The sequence below is a fragment of the Clarias gariepinus genome, chromosome 4 (genome assembly GCF_024256425.1).
Source record: "Clarias gariepinus isolate MV-2021 ecotype Netherlands chromosome 4, CGAR_prim_01v2, whole genome shotgun sequence".
In the NCBI taxonomy this organism is placed as follows: domain Eukaryota; kingdom Metazoa; phylum Chordata; class Actinopteri; order Siluriformes; family Clariidae; genus Clarias; species Clarias gariepinus.
Genome location: NC_071103.1, coordinates 17,494,636 through 17,514,854, shown reverse-complemented (window position 1 = coordinate 17,514,854; position 20,219 = coordinate 17,494,636). Strand labels below are relative to the sequence as shown.

The following is a 20,219-nucleotide window of genomic DNA, read 5'->3' as shown; positions in this document are numbered from 1 at the left end:
GTTGATCAAATTACTACTGGACCAAAAAACAGAAATCTTCCAGGAGTAATTCTGCAAACAATGTTCAAACTTGTTTAGACTTGATTTAAAGGTGATCCCGGTCATTTCTGAAGAGTTAAAGCAGGGTTCTTATGCACTGATGTAAAACAGGAGTCATTCCTTCTTGTCATGTTACTCATAACATGTCGTATAATCTGGGGTGGAAGAGTCTCTTTACCTAACCAGGTAACAGAGCATGGACAATGAAATTCAGGAAGCAGTTAGGCTAGAGCATTCGCAACAAAGCAGTATTATTTGCTTTATGGGCGTTGGCCAGCAACCAATTTTACCTCTGGTATGGCCATAGTAGTAGGAATCTACCCTAAGGTGATTCAGAGCACTTTTTTTTTCAAACAATAGTATATATGATCCCTAGGCTTTCTGAGGACAATATCACATTATGGAAAAATTATTTTAAACTAGCTATGAACAAAAGCCTTGGGGATTATTAAAAAAGTGATTGCTTTAGACAAGCAAGTCAAAATAAAGCTATTTATTTTTGCTGTTTGACAGACAGTGTATTACAGGTGAACAAAGTTGGCAAACTGTTTGAAACTGTGCACATATATATATACTGTATATACACATACACAAACACACACACAATGCATCTATATCTGTAATGATAAAATCCACTCTGATCAAAGACCACATTGAGTTTGAAAGTGCTGTGCACACTTACTTGTATAAACTGGAAGCTAGTGTAGACATCATTTTATGCATGCAAATAAATACAACAACAACAAAAAGTAGAGTTATTTACCTTTGGTGCCATTGCGTCCGTTTAGTCTCCTGATGTCGAGTGGAACTACGTGAGTAAAAATCAGTGACGGTGTTTTCTCACCGCCCTGCGTGTGGACAGGCTCCTTATCTTCCTCCCTTTCCACGTCAGTCCTTCTGACTTTAATGACGGGCTTCGGGAGTCATTTGACTGAGTCGATTCTTTTGAATCATCGTGTCGTATGTTTAGTGCTGTGTGTTCAGTTGATTCAAAAGGAAGCGCGGTAGAAAGAGAAGAGTGGAGGCACACACATTCATTGATTTTTATTCTTATTTTATTTTATTCTACAGTATTTCCAGTTAATAACAGCAGTTAATAACTCACTATTTACAATTTATTTGAATTTAGTTTCGCAAAATCCCTAAACACAAAAACAAACAACAGAACTACACTGAAATTGTTCAAACGGTTGGGGTAGTGACTCATCTGTCATGAACATGTTATGCTAAGTTTTGTGTTAGCAAGAGTTGGTTGTGATGTTTTGTTTTGCTGTGTCAAAGAACAAAACATAGATCCTATGATGGATTTGGAAATCCTGAGGGTTTTTATTGTGTGTGTGTGTGTGTGTGTGTGTGTGTAGAAGAGCCCATACCGGGAATTCCACAAAGCCGCAGGCCATGAAAAACTAGAGCAATAACTCAACACCCAACTAGCCCCACCACATTCTCATAGACCATCTGAAAAACAATGGCATTTTTAAAACACTAAACCTACAGAAAAAAGCATATACATGTACATATCTTGGGTTAAGGCAGAAATGCAGTTAGATGATGCTGGATTTATCCTTGGTGTCCTGTCTTTGTCCTCTCAAACTAAGCTTTCAATCTCATCTTCACTGTCTCTGTCAATGAAATTCACACATATATTTAATTATAATTTCTACATATCTCTTCACACCTTTCACAGTTTTTAAAAACAATTATTAAATACTAATAATAAGTATTATACTGTAAAATAGCGGCACGGTGGCGTAATGGTTAGTAGTGTCCCGGTTCGATTCCCACTTCAGTTCTGTGTGCGTGTAGTTTGCATGTTCTCCACATGTTTGGTGGGTTTCCTCCGGGTACTCCGGTTTCCTTCCACAGCGCAAAGGCATGCAGATTAGGTTAACTGCTGTTCCCAATTTGTGTGAATGCGCGTGTATGTGCATGCCCTGCGATGGATTGCCACTCAGTCAATGGTTTACCCCGCCTTTATATTCTGTAAAGCTGCTTTGTGATAATTCCCATTATTAAGTCTTAAGCCTAAAGCCTAAGTCTCCTGACATGGGTTTCAGTCCCCTGCGACCCTGAACACAGAATAAGCGGTATAGAAGATAAATGGTTAATTAAAAAATTATATATATATATATATATATACATACATACATACATACATACATACATACATGCACTGCCCAGCCCAAAAAAGTCACCACTTCACAACAAATTATTGCCCTGCATCAAGCATCAAGCACCTAAAGCATTAAACACATATGTGCATCAAGCACATAAAACAATTAAGTAGATTTGTTGGAATTGGGTTAAGAAACTTACCAACACATTATTTAAACTTGTAAGGTTAGTGCTGAAGCTTCAACTTCGCGAAAGAAAAAGAATCAAAAAAGAATCATGAATGGAGATCACTTAAACTCTTAGCAAAGATGGATGGTAAAATCTGTCAGGAGAAATTACAGCTATGGTTTATAGTGAAAGTAAGATAATTTCTACAATGAGTTACTGAATTACAGGATTGGGACTAAACAGCTATTTGGGCATAAGAAAACAACTTGTTAGTGAAACTTATCAGGAAAAAAGCAATAAAACCTTCTAGGGAACATAAAGATTGGACTTTGTAGCAATGCAAAAAGGTCATGTGGTCTGATGACTTCAGACTGATCCTATTCCAGAGCAATGAGCATGTCAGGGTAATAAGGGAAGCACATGAAGTGATGTATCCATCATTGTACAAGCCTCAGTTGGTGAAGTCTAGGCTCAGCAATGTTATGTGGCAATAAAATAAAGTCAGTTGATGACCTGAATGTACTGAATGACCAGGTTATCACATCATGAGAGGTTTTTCTTCCGTGATGGAACAGGGATACTCCAGGATTCAAATTGTAAAAGTGTGGTTCTGCGAGTATAAGGAATCATTTTCATGGATAAATTTCTTACCAAAATGTTCATTATAATCGAACCTAAAAACATTTATAGAAATCTTGGGGTGTGCACTTTTTTTTTGCCTGGGCAGTGTGTTCTGTTTATAAGGTGTGAAGTAACTTTACTACCTGTGTGAGTTGCTGCTGGATGAATCACTGCGTTTCTTAGTTTTTGCAAGGTTCTCAGTTACCATGGACACATGCTTCCTCATCTGCCCCATCCTTTCAGCACTGTAAATGATGTATGTTGATGTCATAGCTTCCTTCCACAGATCCACTTGCTCCTCATCACTGGAGTCTCTGTGATACCAAGTATTTCATTGAAACGGTAACACGTTTGCTTCTAACACAGTTTTAATTGTTGTTTTATCTTTAAATTAGGATTTTATAATTAATTAATTTGGGGCACAAACTGGGTACCTAACTTAAATGCGATTCTAATTCTTTAAACAACACAGCGCCCTCACACAAACATACAGTAATTAAGGACAATTTAGCATAACACATCCAATGTTCTTTTGGTAGGTGGAATGAAATCAGAGGGGCTGTGGGCAGAAACTCCACACAGACTGTGACCCTGGATTGTGATTGAACCAGGGACCATGAAACTGTGCAACTGTTGGTGTTGGTTTGCCCATAACTGAATAAGGTATAACATGGCCAATGGCTTTTGAAATAATGTGAAATGCATTATAATGTGAAATGCATTATCATTTGAAATGCATTGTTTTTTCTTTTGGTGTTGTGCATCAACTGTAAATTTTTGGTTTAGCTAAGTGTTGACTTGTGTTAAGTTCTATGTAATTTGACTCACAGCTCATACTCATAGTCTTCCTGGAATGTTAGGGGCCCCATACAGACAGCACAGATGTTCCCCATTACCCTGAAGCACTCCATGCAGAAATACCCTGAAAATGCATATGTATATACACCCACCCACACACACACACACACACACACACACACACACACACACACACACACACAGACTTTTAGCTTATATATTCCCGAATATCTCTTGCAGAAACTACCATTTATGTTTCTTATCCTACATTACAACATGCCTTCCAGATCCTCTGAATACTAAAGAAAATGTCTTAAAAAATACGATTGAGTTGGGAGACATTTGCTCTTTGATGTTGAAGGCAATATTACTTTAACATGTATATAAATATGACCTGAGCACTTTTGAGTAGAGCAGATGTACACGGCAGAGCTGTTTTCGGCCTTCACGACAGTCCCACAGGCCAGACATGACTTATCAAACAGTTTCAGGAATTTGGCTATGGTGACTCCACCTGGCAGTCTGTAAACATATACAGGCACACAAATTCGACTTTGGTGACTCCACTGTATGAACTGCACATTGCCTGATCTGGCAGTACTCTCTCTTTCATCATTCAGTAAACTTTCAAAGACAGTTGTAGTTACTTTACCTTCACAAACAATGAATAATTAAAATAAACTCATATTAAATGAATTCAGGTACAGCTAATTGCAACAGTTAATTGTAACTGCTGCTATAGTAATATTATTTGCATGTATCATTCCCTTAACAATTAAACATTAAGCTGTTTTTACAGCATGTTTTCCACAGTATTTACTTATGTCTGGCTAATCATTAGCTAATCCCACCTAGAACAGTAAGGGCGTGACTCACCGCAGTGCCAAAGTTTGCAGCACACTGCCTTTGCCTTGCTTGTCCTTTTCCTTGGCAACCACCTGCAGTAACGCTTTCCCCACTGAGCTACGCTGAGAGAGGATACGACTGCGGAGATGCAAAATCCTTACCTGGAAAATGTTTAAAAGTATACACTCTCAAATCTTTGCATGACCTTGAAATAGCAAAATGTTAATTCGAGAGAAATATAAATATATAATAACTTCTCGTTATTGAAAACTATTGAAAAAAAACAATAAGTGGAGAAAACAAGCATATTACAAAACTTTTTATTGTTGTTTTTTTTTTGTTATAAAAATGTCTGACACTATGTTTCTTGATTTCTGGCCTTACCTCACAAAATGGGGTGCAAAGTTTTATATCTTTTGAACCCAATAATACAGATTGTGCACATTTTCTTTTGGGTTGGTGTGGCAGTGGCGGGAATGATTTGTTTTCATTGTAGTCTGGGTTAATGGCATGCAAAAATTTTTAAACCTGGTTTATGAAACGAGAAACAAATTTCAGTAACAACTAGCTAAAGTGACTAGAATCTAAGTGGGCCAACAGACAGAAACCAAGCAAGCAAATGTTGTTTCGCCTATTATACGGTAGATTTAAATACCCATGTGCAGTAGAGTATCACACCTGAATACCACACCTATAGGAGGTACAGCATGCAGTACCGCTTTCCCCACTGAGCTACACTTAGAGAGGATTGTTTCTCAAACTGTTGCCACACAGTTAAAACTCCACAACCGTCCTTAACATCTTTGTACTGAATGTTGTAGCTTTAATATTTTCCTTGATTGAAACAGTGGTCTAGACTAAAACGGTTCCAGTAGAACAGTGCCCCTGTGCAAAAAGCAAGCTCCATGAAGTCATGGATAGTCAAGGAGGAGTGGGAGAACTTGAGTGGCCTGTACAGAGCCCCGACCTCCGACCCACTGAACACCTTCAAGATAAATTGGAATGCAGTCTGCATTCCACCTCTTTTCCCAAAAAATTGGTGCTTGACTTCGGTAATGCTCATGTGCCTGAATTGGCAGAAATCCCAAAGAAACACTCCAAAATCTAGTGAAAAGACTTGTGGTTACAGGAGTAAAAGTGGAGCAACTTTGAAATGGGATATTCAATAAGGACGCATGGGAGTAATAGACAGTTGGCCACATCATGAATGAAGAAAATAAATTAAAAAATTGCAACTTTACAAGTTATATGAATTACCACCAATGCTGTTGTGCAATATAGCCCAGCATTTTGTGAAAGCATTAAGCTTGAACCTATGATTGAACATATATGTGATCACCCATGAATTTGCAATAAGAGAAACTTTCGCATATTTTAATACTATGAAGGAGAGAATAAATGTTGCCTGCTGCAAAATTAACCTTATCTAGTTTGTTGTGGTGATGATGTTTGTCTTACTTTCTCTCGCTGCGGGTAGTAATGTGCGCACACAAACCTCTGCAACCGTTTCAGGTAACCTCCAGCAAGCACGAGGGAAATGGCAAGACCATAAAGGAGGCCTGTAAATGAGCATAAAGTGTATCACATAGGTATGTCAAATGCATGTTACCAAGTAGTGTTACCAAGCAGATTGGGGGATAAATCACCAGCCTAGAACCTGGCTAAAAAATGTAAAATCTAAATCTAAAAAGAAGAAACTAAATAGCATAAATGCATAAATAATGTCACAAAATGCAGGTTAACTTCCCGTTCAGCAGCCATAGCAGACATGTTTATGATGTTTTAGAAGTTCAGGATTTTTATAAGTTCCCCTTTATCACTTCTCATTTATAATTTTGTACTGTTACCTTGAAATATCTTGACATAAAATTGCCTTAAAATGTATAGCACGCATAGTGCCAATTCTAACCACTAGATGTCCTTAGATATCTGTTGGTGCTTTCACTCTCTCTCTCTCTCTCTCTCTCTCACACACACACACACAATAAGGCAGCACATTCATACAGTATGTACAATACCTATGAATAGGTTGACCATGTATTCTGGCTCTAAAGGTTCCATCATGCACTTCTTGCTCACTATTGTAATGTTCCCTTTCTGCAGAATGTCAAATGAAGCCATAATATCCTTAAAGATGTCAGAAGCATAACCAGAGCCATTTACTTGTATATCCATCACCAAAGGAGCTGGGGAAAAAATTAAATAGAACAGCACATGAAACATTAGAAGACTAATGTGAAAAGACTAATGAGGAAATTAGTGCCAAGTGTCAACATCGACACATTCTTATTCTATTCATCGACACATTCGTATTCTATTAATAGTTCTTTGTATGTGTCACTAAATTTTAAAGGAGCAGTTTGTAACATTTAAACCATTTTCCGACCCATAATGACCACCAAATAATAATCTTAATTAGAACACTGACAAGTCTTGTCATCTACCCCACCTAGAGGTGTGTTAGAATGGGATTCTCAGAACCCAACAATAGGTCCCGTGATTTTTTTCACAATAAGTATAGGCAACTTTAATTTACATGGGAGCACTATGTACTGTAACATAGTTATCATGGCAAACCAAATGAACTCCTTAGATGAATTAGAATTATGTAATATTTTTAAAAAGACATATACACACTTCTTTAACATTAATTTTCATAATTGGGGCTAATATTTAAATATGTTATTTTTAAATTGAAGTCATGTTATTAATATTTTAGTTTCTTGACACTTTATTATGTAAAATTATGCATGCAGTTAACACGGCTGGCATGCATAGTAATATACAAGAAATGAACAACCCAAAGCCTCCTACCTTTAGCCACTATCTCTTCTTGAGCATGGTGATGCAATATGTCAAACGCCCAGAACACCATGTGGTCCAAGGCAATCACCACACAGCCCATTATGATGTACTGAAACATAGACGCCAGGCCGGTCATGATAGTTTTCTTCTCTCGAGCCGTCAACCGCAAGCAGTCTTATGTGGTGTAACAGTAAACAGAAGTGATTATGTAAGTTTTATAAAAATACATGTTAACACTTTTGGCTCCTCTTTAATAGATATCAAGTTGAATATTCTTTGATTTAAACATTTTTAAATCATTAGAAACACATTTTCTTACAGGGGGTGGTATAGGTCAGAGCCTCCTTCTTACTGAGGGGCAGGACGGCTGCTTTTCCTTGTCTATATAACTTGCGATCCATCTCTACAAATTCCTCTGTTATGTAGCAGTTGTCAAAATCATCTACATGAAGGTATTTTTTTTTGTACGAGACAGCCCTGTTCACAAGAGAGAAATGTAAAAACAATGTATGACAGACTACACAGTCAACAAATTACAAAGCATGATATTAGTATTTCCATTTATTAAACAGAAAATTTCAGGAGATAATAAATGCACGACTCATGTTTTCCGCATAAACATTTCTATAAGATCTATTTCTATAGGAAGTGCTTACTCCTGTTTAAGTGAGTTTACCACTCCAGATCAACCACAATCTATGTTCAAATAAAAAAACAATTCCTAATTATTTTTTTTCCAGAAGAACTTATCTGGATTAAGATTTCAAAATAAAAAAAGGAAGTAATTGGCAGACAAAGATGTTTGTTGAATAATATTAGTGGACTCACTGTAGGTACATGAACAGCATCAGAAACAGGCCCACATAGGTGAATAGACCCATAATGTCCAGGACCCGGTTACAGTCCTGTGACACTTCCTCCATGATCTTTTGAATCATTTGACGCACAGACTGACTGCTGTTTACATTCATCTCAAAGTGCACAGAGGCTAACATGTTGAACTCAAACTCTTTCTTCATTTGATCGAATGCTGCAATAATTGCTATAATAAAAACAAACAAATGAACAGAACACCCAGCTTTAACCTTAAGCCATATATAAAAACATAATATTTAATCTTTGTATATATAGTCTGTGGGCATAAATGACTATGTTATTATATCCTTAAAGAACAGGCTTAATGAAGGGGGAGAACAAGAAAAAGGAGGATTTGTCGGACTTACGGAAAGCCAGCTTTTTCTTCAGATGCTCGGCAATGTATGAGGGTATGACACAGAATAGCTCACCAACTGTTGATAGCAAGGTGAGGGGAAATATTACAATTCTATTACATTAAATATTGCAAATTATTTGAAGAACATGTACAAATAAACAAGATTAAACCGCAAAAGCAAATAAAGTATATAAAATTCCTTATTTTTTTTATCCAATGACTTCATGGATATTACTATCAAAAGAATGACTATTATTATTATTTTATTTCTTTATTAATTTTTACTTTTCAACCCATGACAATCCTTATGCAGCAGCATTCATGATGCTGAGAGAGTGAGTGAGTGTGTGTGTGTGTGTGTGTGTGTGTACTCTGAGGTCATGTTTCGATTTAGAGGCAGCACTGTCACTAAGGTTGCCTTGGCATAGACAAAACAATAATTTATACCAAATGAGAACATGCTGGCAAAAGAGGGAAGTGAGTCATGGTCAGTGAGCCTGAGAGTGAGAAGGGAAATAAGTAATCCATAGTGCAGGTTCTGCATTCAGAGCAGTTCTTATGCTAAAACACTGACCTCTAGATGATACAAAACATTTTTAACCACTCATGGTGTCTGACACGTAGCACCATCCGTGCCATAAAAGTACTCTAGCCGCTGATCCAAAAAGTAGTTTTACATGTTAATGTTGTAGGGATTTAAGTTCTGTATTAATTTAAGTTCTGTACTATAGAATCAATCGTGGTACACTTTGTACATAAACGCATAGTAATTATGTTTATATAGCCCTTTATAAAGCCATGTTGGATAAAAAAAAACTGGGAAAAAACAACTTCACCACAGTAATAAGTAAGAAGGCAATGATTAGAAGCTTCCTGTAAAAATGTTAATTACAGAACAGCAAAGGTCACAATAATACATCTGTGGTGAGACTGACCGCGTGTGAGGCCACAGAGAGGCCTGAAGCCATCCACGATGTGGCAAAGGAAATTGAACACTGAGAGCAGCTCCATGCAGTCAGCACGGCCCTCATCGAACACTGAGTTACATTTCTGATACGGTGTCCCCATCTTGGCATTACAGATATCGCCAATGCTCGCCAAGAAGTGCAGCACGTTTCTCAGAGAACGAGCTGGAATAGTTCAGAATAAGAGATGATGAAATGGTTACTATGGGAGATTATGAAGCATCCCAGGAGTCAATTTTTTTCTTGTGCTTTGTCCATCTGTCATTAAAGTACATTGAAATTCACTCACAGATATGCCGTACAGACTCTGTAAGGGCTCCAATTAAGTTCTGCACTCTTCCTGCCAGTGAGTATGCATTCCTGCTGACCTCCCTTACCTTGTCCAGCACAGCTAGGGTTGCAGATCACAATACAAAGACACCAGTGTCAGGTATTTTTGAAATATGTAATACACTTTTATTTTAATCAACACAAAAGGTTTAATGCATCTTAAATAAGAGAACAAAGTGCACCATGCTTACTTGTTGGAAAATACAGTGAAGGCTAGTGTAGATAACTTACGCAGGAGTGGAGTGGAAGCTCGCTGCATGAGTTGCTGGGTTTGGTTCATCGCTAACTCCGCTCCACACAGTATACTGGTTGCTGCTCGGTCAAAGTTCTTCACAGTGTTGTTTAAGGGGCCTTGAACCACGAGGGTGATGATGAGGAAGAGCAAGATTTTTTTACCCTCCCCTTCAGAAGAAGAAAAAAAAATCATGAAGAGAAAGAAAGCCCCAGAAATAAGAAGTATTTATAAAGTAATCAATAAAAGGGTATTGCCTTCGTGAGCCTAATAAATAGTGGACTTTGTTGTTCTATGATGAATAATATTCATAACTCAATCACATAACATTTATTGCTACCATAGAAGACTGATATGTAAGTTTTTAATGTAGTCATAAATGATGGAAAGGTTTCTTACTGGAGCACAGCATGGGAAGCATGAGCGTGATGTTGGCACGCACATTAAGGGAGAGACCCATTCCAAATGCTGCAAAAGCGCCCATGGTTACCGTGGTGATGATGCAGTACCAAAGCGCTTGATTCTGTATGTACAGTGCTGTCGCGCCGTAAACGAAGGCAAGCAGCAGCCCAAGCAAAAAGGCTGCAAGACTACGCCAGGCACGGCTCCATGCTGAAGTGCGAAAGATCTTTAACACCCGTCTGTTGAGTGCCATCCTGTCAAAGAAAAACAATATGTAATGATTAGAGAGTAAAGTGGAGAGTACCTGCTGCACCACTGTACACTTTTAAATGACCTACTGTAGCTTAGTGTTTTTGTTTTCTCTATCTTCCCACAGATCTTGTTTTTTTTTCTACCCAACCTTTATGTATATAATCTTAGGTAACTTTTTCAGTACCTTTTTCATTGGAGGTAATGCCTACTCGATGTCAACAGCCTATTTCTGGGAACTTTGTCACTCAGGTGAAGAATTTTTAACAGTTACTGATAGGTTGCTAATTTTCAAATTGAAAAAACAACACCCGATAACACTATTACATCACTTTTTAACTGACAAGATTTGAAATGTGCTGATTTAAAATATTTTTAACTGACAAGATTTAAAACGTGCTATGTGCTTTCCAGTAGACAATAGAGGATCTAAAAATGCAGAGATCTAGACGCAAACATGAAACAAAAGCACCTCTTTCAAGTATATTAATATTTTACACTATCTTTATTTGAATTTAAAGAGTATTTAATGATAATGAATCATTTGACAGTGTATTTCTTATTTACATATAAAGCATTGGAGAAGGTCAGTAGGCGTATCCTGCCTGACATGGCTCACAGATTCCTGTTTGGACCACCATCTGATTTCTGCTTTGCCAGATATTTGATCGGAGCTGTATTTGGAGCCATCAGTGGGACTGGTGAGAGTATACTTTTGTGTTTTGCCTCAAAAATATAAGGCTGTTTGAAAAGTCCTATATGTTATATATGTTTTTAAAGATGTATGTATTGATGTACTGTACATATGTGTGCATGTATAAATAATATAAAATTTGTCACTATCTTTGTCATAGCTTTGTTTTTTGGACTCATGCACAACATTCCACTGTCCTTCGATTACAAAATCTTCTGTGGACTTGCTTTTGTAGGTATGTCTGTCCTTTTATACACTAATTTTGCTGATTTTACATTAGGACGAAAAATAAGCTGTGAATGCTTAGTTAATAATATATGTGTGTGCTTTTAAAGCACTGTGTATCTTAGGTGCAATGGTGTCTTCATATTTCCGTTGCTCAGTTCTATTGATGTTTCCCAGCATTCTCGGCTCTCGTGGACAAGCTTATGTAATGCTATTCGTAATCCAGTCTCTCTATCAAGGTAAAGGCTGGTTAGAACTATCTTCTCTTTTGCATTATATTGTTTCATTGCTTTACTTCGTTATTTTCTGTTTTGCATCATGAGGGTTGGAATTTTATTGTTCTACTCTGATTTTTATGTGACATATTATCCTTGGGCAAATAGTGCTTATGTTACAGATTAGCTTTCCCAGCCCCTGGTAATGGGATCGCTTAATTATCTCGAATCCCGGGTAATGCTAAAGCCTCACTCTTCCAAAAGCTTATTGGCTGAGCTCTTTCAGACGGGAGGGAGGGGAAGCACTCTAATCTAAGAAATTGGTAGCCAATCATGGTTGTCTGTGAGCACACACAAGTGAAGCAAGGGGACATGAACAAGTTTGTTACACGTGAAACACGTGATAGTCTTCTTCCTCTCTAGTTGATAGGTCTAGCCTTGATGTGGGCGTGCCCTACTAATGACAGGTGGGATTGGCTACGAGTAAATTAAGGAGAAAATTGGGAATGAAATCACAAGAATAAAAAAAATTACTTTCCCATTAGTACATGTAATGTACTTGTACATGTAGAATACATTATACTTAATTAAAATGAGCAAGCAAATCAATCTCACTACATTCAACAACAGAATATTACAAAATGAAGAGATCATAATGTAAAACATGAAATCTTAAAATTAGATAATCTCACATGCAAAAGTATTTCATCTTAGGTCCAATCTCAAATATCCAACATAATGTCCAGGAAATGGTCTTCTCTGTGGGTTGCAACATAGACCTGCAAATCACGCACAGTAGGCTTATGTGGAGGACAGTTTCTGAACCATTTTTTCAAGTGTTACAGGAAATAGTGGTAAGTTTAATCATTTTAAATTATATTTCTATTAGCCTGTAATTTATTTTCTGCCAGCCCAATGAAAGCTGAACGATGTACGTAAATTAAGCTGGACATTTTTTATTAGTCTTAAAGACAGTTCACTCATATAAATGTATGTTAACATGTAGAGACTTTTTCAGCACTTTCATTCTTTTCTCCCTTACATCAGGACGACAGTGTGCAACTCCAGAAAGAGGCACAGAATGTTAGTAGACAGTTTGAGGGTATCAGGGATGAGGTGATGGGCCAGTATGGCTATGATTCCTTTGGTCAGAATCTAACAGCTACAGGAAACAGCACACAGGAGCAGTACACTGCAAAGACCATGCTGCGCTGTGAATGTGAGTGATGCAAATATTGCAGGATAACCTAAATAGTATTTTTGTTTGGGTTTACTTCGATACAAGGAGAATTTACTCACATCATGTGTTTTTCATGTGAAAATAGTCGACTTGTCACATTGTGATAGACAGAATGTTGTGTACAGATGTAGTACAGAACGGAATTGATCGCTGCATAAAGTGGTTTGATGATACATGGCTGAAGTGCATGGACACTATTAAGTCCCCTGTCATCAACCATTTCCTTTGTGTGCCGATGAAGTTTGATTTTCTTTGTAATATTATGAGAGGTAAGTAGTTACAGCATAGATACAACATATATTTCATTTGCTCATATGATATATTCCCAAGGTTGTGGGTTTTTGTTAACAGCTAGACATTACGACTACCTTATACGATGATTTTGTCTGGTTCAACTGTGTATTCACTTCAGTAATGACTCCATGGTGTAAGGAACAGATCCCAGTGGAGGGGAACTTTGGGCAAACCTTTGACAAACTAAGTTCCTCCATCAGTAAACTTGGGGAACAGTTTACCGCCAATTTAGTCCTTGAGGTATAGTGTGTTGGCACAGTTTCATAATTCTTTAATTAGTGTACTACATTCTATTCTGATAATTAACATTAAAATGTAAAAAGCATTTTCATGTTCTAATGTTAAAGACTTATGTCTTAAAGCTCTTTTATCTTAGTCCCATATTCTTTCTAAACTATTGACACTTATATTTGCATGTGTGGGAGTATTAAATGCCCTGTTGGTCTTGGTTTTTGATATCTGCAGAAAATTGAGGATCAGCCGATACTTGGAAGCAAAGTTCTTCGAGATGATTTTCGCGAGGAGCTCGTCAAGGCATTTAAGGAGGCGAGCAACACTGTTAAGCAAATCATAGGGATCGTACAGATCCTCCTCTCTTTCACGTTCATAACTGTTTTTACTTCGTAAGTGAATGCCTTTTCAGTCCTTCCAAATACACATTCATAATTGGTGTATTAAGCAATAATATTTCAAATAAAGGACAAGGAAATTAAAATATTCCCAGAAATCTTATACTGTAGAATTTTTATTACTTTATTTAATTAATAGAAATCTTTATTGATGTTGAAAATTATTATATTATATAAATGTTTACAATTATTATATAAAGTTATATTATAACTTTATATAACTTACACTTATAACTTTAATATAAAATTTATTATATATAATAACTTTAATATTTATTGCATAATTATTAAAGTTAGTGTTAGATATTAACATTAGATTTTTATAGCCTTTCCTTTTCTATTCTTTATCATTTTTAAGGGCTTTTGGATATGCACGGCAATACACCAGAGACATCTGCTTTGACAATGTCTACATTACAACTTACTTTCGACAGATTGATGAGCGGAGAAGAAAAAGGGTAAGATCAATTTTCTTATTCTGTTTTTCTGCAACTCTTTTTGCCCCCAGACTGACTAAAATGACTTTTTCAGGGTCGCAGGTATCTGCTGCCTCTGAAGAAAACAGAAAAGAGTAGTTTCATCGAGCCCTGGAGACTGAAAGTCAATTCCAATGAAATCCGACCTGTGGTACAATCTTTAGGGATTTAGTACATAACATAACATAATATAATGAAAGCTTTATTTTGCTGTTTTTATGTTTAAAACATTTTTTTTTAATCCAACAGTTTACAAGCCTGGTCCAGGTTGTATCTTTGGTCCTGTTTGTAAGTTTTCTGCTGGTCACTGATAGAATCCTTTACTACATCTTTGAAATCATCCGTAGGCATACATATATAGAACAGTCTTTTGAAAGTGAGTATAATTCACAAATTTGGAAATGTTTATATGTTAATCAGTACACTTTTGTATTTGTGCTTATTATTTACTCTTGTTTTACAGGTAGTCATGACATACAGATTGACATTAGTGGAGATTCCATGTTAGCGAAGCTCCTTCGTAAGACTATTGGTGCTTTCAACACTTCCTCTAACCTAAACATTGTGTCCAATAACTGGCGTAGGTGTCTTTCTAGTTTTGTATATTACTCTTACTTTACATGGCTATGATTCTGCATGCATTATTCCCTGCATTGCCTTGTATCTTACAAGGTCCTAAGGTACTTCTGGCCTACTGTGTAAATGGAAAAGGATGCCAAACATCTATTTGACCTTAATGTGTTTTCTGATCCAAACCCGACGGCGACTTCCATCTAGGAAAAACTAAGAACATGCGGGCAAATCCTCAGTACATTTATAGCTGAGTTCTTGCCACTCAGGCTTCAACACTCCCACTGATCTGGATTTAGTTAATGAAATGTTGGCTTTGAGAGGTGGAACATTGTCCATTTAGAGTCCATTCACAATATGGCTTACAGTAGTACTTTCCACTACTTCCTGTACTTCTCACTGATTTAATCTTTTTTGATTTATTAATCAATAATGTGACTATGGTCTTCAGCTCTTCAGTGTATTTAAAGATCTATAAAACTACTCTTAGTACTGTATATCTGTCGTGTTTTTATGTGGTTAAATTAATACCACATGCATTTGGAAGTTACAGACTATGTCGATTTTTCTCAGGCAGTATACCTAGGTACATGTTTTAAGACTGTGGAAGGAAACCAGAAAACTGGATGAACATGCAAAACTCCACACAGTAATCCTAGCTCAGGATCAAACCGAGGATCCTGGGGATGTAATGAGGCAATGCTACTTGCTGCACCACTGTACTGCACAGCTTACATAACAGTCGAACAGAATTAAATGAAAGAACAGATGTATTTCAAGTCGCACAACACATTTTAATATTTAATAGAGGGGACAAAACAGAATCAAATCAGCTTCTAGCCGTTTTTTATTATCCCTGCTATGGTTCACATACCCTTATACATGCTTTCTGCCATATATGGTTTAGCTCAGACAGATTGCGTGGCAGGGATTTTTCCATTTATTTCTACTGTAACTGTAAAAAAAAAAAAAACTTCTTTTTCAGCTCAAGTCAGGATACCTGGAAAAGCAACAAAGAGACAAAACCTTCTTTTTAAAATATTGATTTTCTCTTGTTAGTATTTGTTGTCGGGTTACAGGATGCACTCATATTTCATTTTAGAATTCCATTTTTATAGATTTTATAGATTTAGAATTCTGTTTGTATTTTAGGTATTTTCTTAGGTACAGGTCTGCAGTCTTAATAGGCAAAATGTATATTTTTTATGTGTGTGTGTTGATAGAGTGTCTCCCACAGCCTCATGCCCTGAGCCAGAATGACTACCTGTTGTGTATCTTCCCATTGCTGCTGATGGTCCTCATGTGCCGTCTGCAGGTTTATACAAACCGCCTACGCAGGGTCATCACCACCTTCTACTTCCCCAAGGTAACACTGGATTCAATATTTCTCTTAATATGCTCTGATACTAAAGATTAATGTATTTAATCCGAGGCTGGATATGTATTGTGGTTGTTAATAAATCTACAAAGCAGTAAACAATAAATGTTTCTTTATCTGATTATTGTAAACATATTAAATACAGCACAAATGATCCACATTGCTACATACTGTTTACAAGCTCTCAACACTAAATGCTAATCAGTTATGGTGTTGCATAACAAACAGTTGCAACATAAGGATAGGATTTAATCTAAGACTTTATCGGACACAAAACACTCACAGTTAGTGCTTCTTATACAGTGCCCTAATACTGAGTGCCTCAGTAGTTTTCATATATAAATATGAACTGGACAGCAGTTATAATCAAGCATGCATGCATCTCCAAACATGCTGAAATTCTGTCATGTATTTTAAATAAAATTTGGTAATTTTTCAGTTTTGAAACAAGGTGCTTTCTGCGTTATCAGTAATTTGGAAAATGGAAATTTTCTTAAAATGGATTAAGAAAATTAAACAAAACACACATTATTATACAGCATCTACTGGCAAATAACTAACATAGGGTGTGACTGTTTTTTCGGGTTACTGTCCTTCCCAATTATTACATCAGCTCAGCCAGCAGCAGGTGGTACACAGGAATGAGCCAACAAGAAAATGAAATGCTGGAGTACCTTTTCAAGAAACTGTCTAAACCTTAACTTTCATTTAACTACATTATGGTTATATTCAAAACAAATGAAAAGAAAATGTACATACAAGAAGCCAGAAGTTTAAGAGATGTTGTTTAGTATGCAAGTTATAGACTTGTATACTTGTATATGTAATATTCTGTGTTATTTTTTGTGAAAAAGGATTTAACGTTTTTTTAGTTTTACTTTAGTTTTACAATGCATGCATGTATTTGTTGGGTATTTGCTGTTATTTTGTTCTAAAAAATAATAATACCGTTGAAAGTTCCAGCATTGTACTGCATTTGATGTGGAGAATAGTGTAAAGCTCTTTTAAAAAGGAACAAGGTTTCAGAGTCTTAAACACTTGGTGGTGTGCTACACTTTATTTCACTGGGTTCATAGAATTAACAGAACATGGAGCATAAGCACAGCAAAATCTCTATTGTTGTATTACAATTCTTGCAGTGTTAATTTAAATACAGCTGCACCGTTTGTGTTAATTCGGCTCTTGTCAGCTTTGTTGTGCAAGGAGAAATATGTATGTGCACATGTAGTAATAAGCGGAAAGAGTTTTACGCTAATAGCTTTAGACACTTTGTGTTCTGAGGGCCCATGTATCTATGAAAAGGATTAGAGGCTCCATCAGGACTAAAGCAGCACTATTATACAGAACAGATCACTACTTATACCATAATGTCTCACCATCTAAATGAAACAACTAAAATCTACTTCATTACGTTTCTTTTTTTATATTTGACTTTATTGTTTTCTCTTTTAACTATTTCCTTTTGGTCCTGGACAGAGAGAGAAGAAACGGATTCTCTATCTATACAACCTCCAGATCCAGAAACGTATTGCTTTGGTCAACCGCTTGAGCAAACAGCTCAGGCGTCAGCGACAAGCCCCAAAAAAGGTGTGTGCGCTGTTCCACTCTTATTACTACTAAACTGGAAAAAAAAACATACACACATAATTTTAACGCACAATTTAACTCAAAAAAGTTGTATTCTTGTGCAAACTCTGTAGAGTATAGTGTAAAACATTTAGTGAGTCATGCATGTAGAAATAGAGGACTATTGTGATGAAGCTGGAATTAAGATTATTACACTACCTAATACTTTATTCTAGATAATAATTAATTTTCCACAACAGGGCAAAACAACAAGAGTGCCAGAATATCCCAGTTTAATTTATATTATCCATTCTCTTTTTTCTTGCTGTCTTTCTGTCCTATTGCTTTTTTCATCATCTTTGATTCCCAACACTCCCTATCTCTCTTTTTTCTTTGTTTGACACCATCGTCTGTTCCTCTCACACCTTCTCTCCAAATGTATCCTCTTTCTGTCTTTCTCAGGTGTTGTCAGTGCTGTTGTCTCCACTGGAACGATGGGGGTGGGGTGTGTGTTGGTGTTGGGTTTGTGAGGAGAATATGTGGCAGCAGAGGGCTATGCGTTGTTCTGTTGTGGGCTGTAATGCACTTTACTGTGCACAATGCTGGAGGGATTTGGGATACTGTTGTATCTGCTCCTTCCCAACAAATGGGAAGCCTCAAGACAGTGACTCTGACATAGACACAGTTTACTATGTTTATTAATTACACGTTCACATATGAGATAAATATACTATGTTCGTTAGTTACATGTTCACAGATGAGAAATCTATATTGTGTTTATTAATTACATGTGCACATACTGTATGAGAAATACATACTAGATTTATTAATTACATGTTCACAAACAAGCCTAATATAAAGTTTATTAATTAAATGTTCACATATGAGATTTTGCCCATATTAGGCTTTTAATTTGTTTATTAAACTTTCCCATTAATAAAAGAAATGAAGCATGTAATTTTACCTCTGTGTGGTTCCTATTTACAAGCATTGGCATACTTTTTAGGTGGCCTAGAGGCTGTATTTTCTTTTTGTATGATTAGAGTACATTATAGTGAATAAAACACTTTTATGTGTGCTGCTATAGCTAAATTATCTACATTGGGGTGGTATGATGTCACACCAAAGGTGATTATTTTCACATAACAGTACAAATGAAATATTTTATTTCTTTTATACCACAACAATTTGTTTTTTACTAAATTAAATTATACTTAACAACACATCATGCTTTTTAAACTGGAAATTAAAGTGAATTTATAAGTTAATATGACAAAAACAACACAGTTTATCATGTCACGACTTGCTCATGTGGCAAACGCTGAACATGATGTTCTGAAGACTTTCCTGTGGCAGAAAACTTATGATGTTTCAAAGCACTGACACTGAGAACTTCTTTTAGAAATGCTAAATAAATAAGCCTCTTTTTACAGAAAGCTTCACTATATCTAAAAGTTAAACTTCACTCTCACTTAGTAGATTTTCCTTAAAATGAAAGTCTATGAAGTGCTTCTTTGAAAAGGAAAAATACTCAATTATGAGACAGCAAATGAGACAAGAAAGCTGCCAACAAAAAGCTAAATTTAAAATAAAATACCTAGAGTCAGACCTAAATTATGAGTTTATTCACATACTCCAAGCCTGCTCTGTATAATAGATGTGGCCTTAAAAGTATGTTTGAGACAACTTCAACTCTGACGACTTTCTGGATTAAAATCAAGGTGGAATTTAATGAAATTATCTTAAAACCACTGAAAACCCTTATTCCATTTCCACCACCTATCTTTGTCAAGTGTAGTTTCCTTCAAGGCCAGCAACAAAAACAAAATGACAAAGCAAATTGGACATAAGAAATAGAATATAATGGGTGTCATTGCCTTCCATCACTCCTACAATAGAAGGGACCGTCTTGTCGCAAGAAAAAACACTTTTGTTCTGGGGGGTTTGTCAGGAAACTTTTTACACTAATTGGACAAAGTGTTTCAATCATGCCCCTTATCCCCAGTGAAGGGCAACCTCAATGCTTCAGCATACTAAGACATCTTGGACATCTATGATTTCCAAGTGTGGGAGGGCTCTTTTTTTATTCCAACACGACTGTGTCCCAGTGCACAAAGCAAAGATTAAAAAGACATGGTTTGATGAGTTT

At 36.4% G+C, this 20,219-nt stretch overlaps 2 protein-coding genes across 4 annotated transcripts; one reads left to right on the top strand and one right to left on the bottom strand.

Annotated features, from left to right (window-relative positions):
• Positions 1-1,381: 1,381 nt before the first annotated feature.
• Positions 1,382-11,035, bottom strand: dcst2 (DC-STAMP domain containing 2). 3 transcript variants are annotated; one of them, XM_053495158.1, is made up of 17 exons: positions 10,971-11,035; positions 10,532-10,788; positions 10,132-10,302; positions 9,860-9,961; positions 9,541-9,735; positions 8,616-8,681; positions 8,221-8,434; positions 7,712-7,869; positions 7,402-7,566; positions 6,606-6,773; positions 6,046-6,146; positions 4,618-4,748; positions 4,136-4,263; positions 3,772-3,865; positions 3,087-3,257; positions 2,356-2,398; positions 1,382-1,661 (listed from the first exon to the last, which is right to left on the bottom strand). In XM_053495158.1, the coding sequence occupies exons 2-16, from the start codon at positions 10,785-10,787 to the stop codon at positions 2,395-2,397; spliced, it is 2,124 nt and encodes a 707-aa protein (XP_053351133.1). In that variant the 5' UTR covers position 10,788; positions 10,971-11,035; the 3' UTR covers positions 1,382-1,661; positions 2,356-2,394. The 3 variants fall into 3 exon arrangements, with proteins under 3 accessions (XP_053351133.1, XP_053351131.1, XP_053351132.1); XM_053495156.1 differs by lacking the exon at positions 2,356-2,398; XM_053495157.1 differs by lacking the exons at positions 1,382-1,661; positions 2,356-2,398 and adding an exon at positions 2,402-2,476.
• Positions 11,036-11,172: 137 nt separating this feature from the next.
• Positions 11,173-18,959, top strand: dcst1 (DC-STAMP domain containing 1). The gene is made up of 16 exons (XM_053495228.1): positions 11,173-11,264; positions 11,359-11,484; positions 11,638-11,712; positions 11,813-11,941; positions 12,632-12,771; positions 12,965-13,136; positions 13,283-13,426; positions 13,570-13,691; positions 13,917-14,074; positions 14,439-14,538; positions 14,612-14,707; positions 14,806-14,932; positions 15,020-15,136; positions 16,350-16,492; positions 17,981-18,091; positions 18,533-18,959. The coding sequence occupies exons 1-16, from the start codon at positions 11,219-11,221 to the stop codon at positions 18,770-18,772; spliced, it is 2,046 nt and encodes a 681-aa protein (XP_053351203.1). The 5' UTR covers positions 11,173-11,218; the 3' UTR covers positions 18,773-18,959.
• The last annotated feature ends 1,260 nt before the right edge of the window (positions 18,960-20,219 follow it).

Excerpts from the sequence above, each read along its gene's own strand:
- dcst2 (XM_053495156.1), bottom strand. The coding sequence starts at position 10,787 with ATGGCACTCAACAGACGGGTGTTAAAGATCTTTCGCACTTCAGCATGG. Across the intron at positions 6,774-7,401 it reads AGAAGAGATAGTGGCTAAAG|CTCCTTTGGTGATGGATATA; the intron begins GTAGGAGGCTTT and ends TTTTTTCCCCAG. Across the intron at positions 1,662-3,086 it reads TCCAGCAGCAACTCACACAG|AGACAGTGAAGATGAGATTG; the intron begins GTAGTAAAGTTA and ends TTTCATTGACAG.
- dcst1 (XM_053495228.1), top strand. The coding sequence starts at position 11,219 with ATGCAGAGATCTAGACGCAAACATGAAACAAAAGCACCTCTTTCAA. Across the intron at positions 11,485-11,637 it reads TGGAGCCATCAGTGGGACTG|CTTTGTTTTTTGGACTCATG; the intron begins GTGAGAGTATAC and ends TCTTTGTCATAG. Across the intron at positions 13,692-13,916 it reads CCGCCAATTTAGTCCTTGAG|AAAATTGAGGATCAGCCGAT; the intron begins GTATAGTGTGTT and ends TGATATCTGCAG.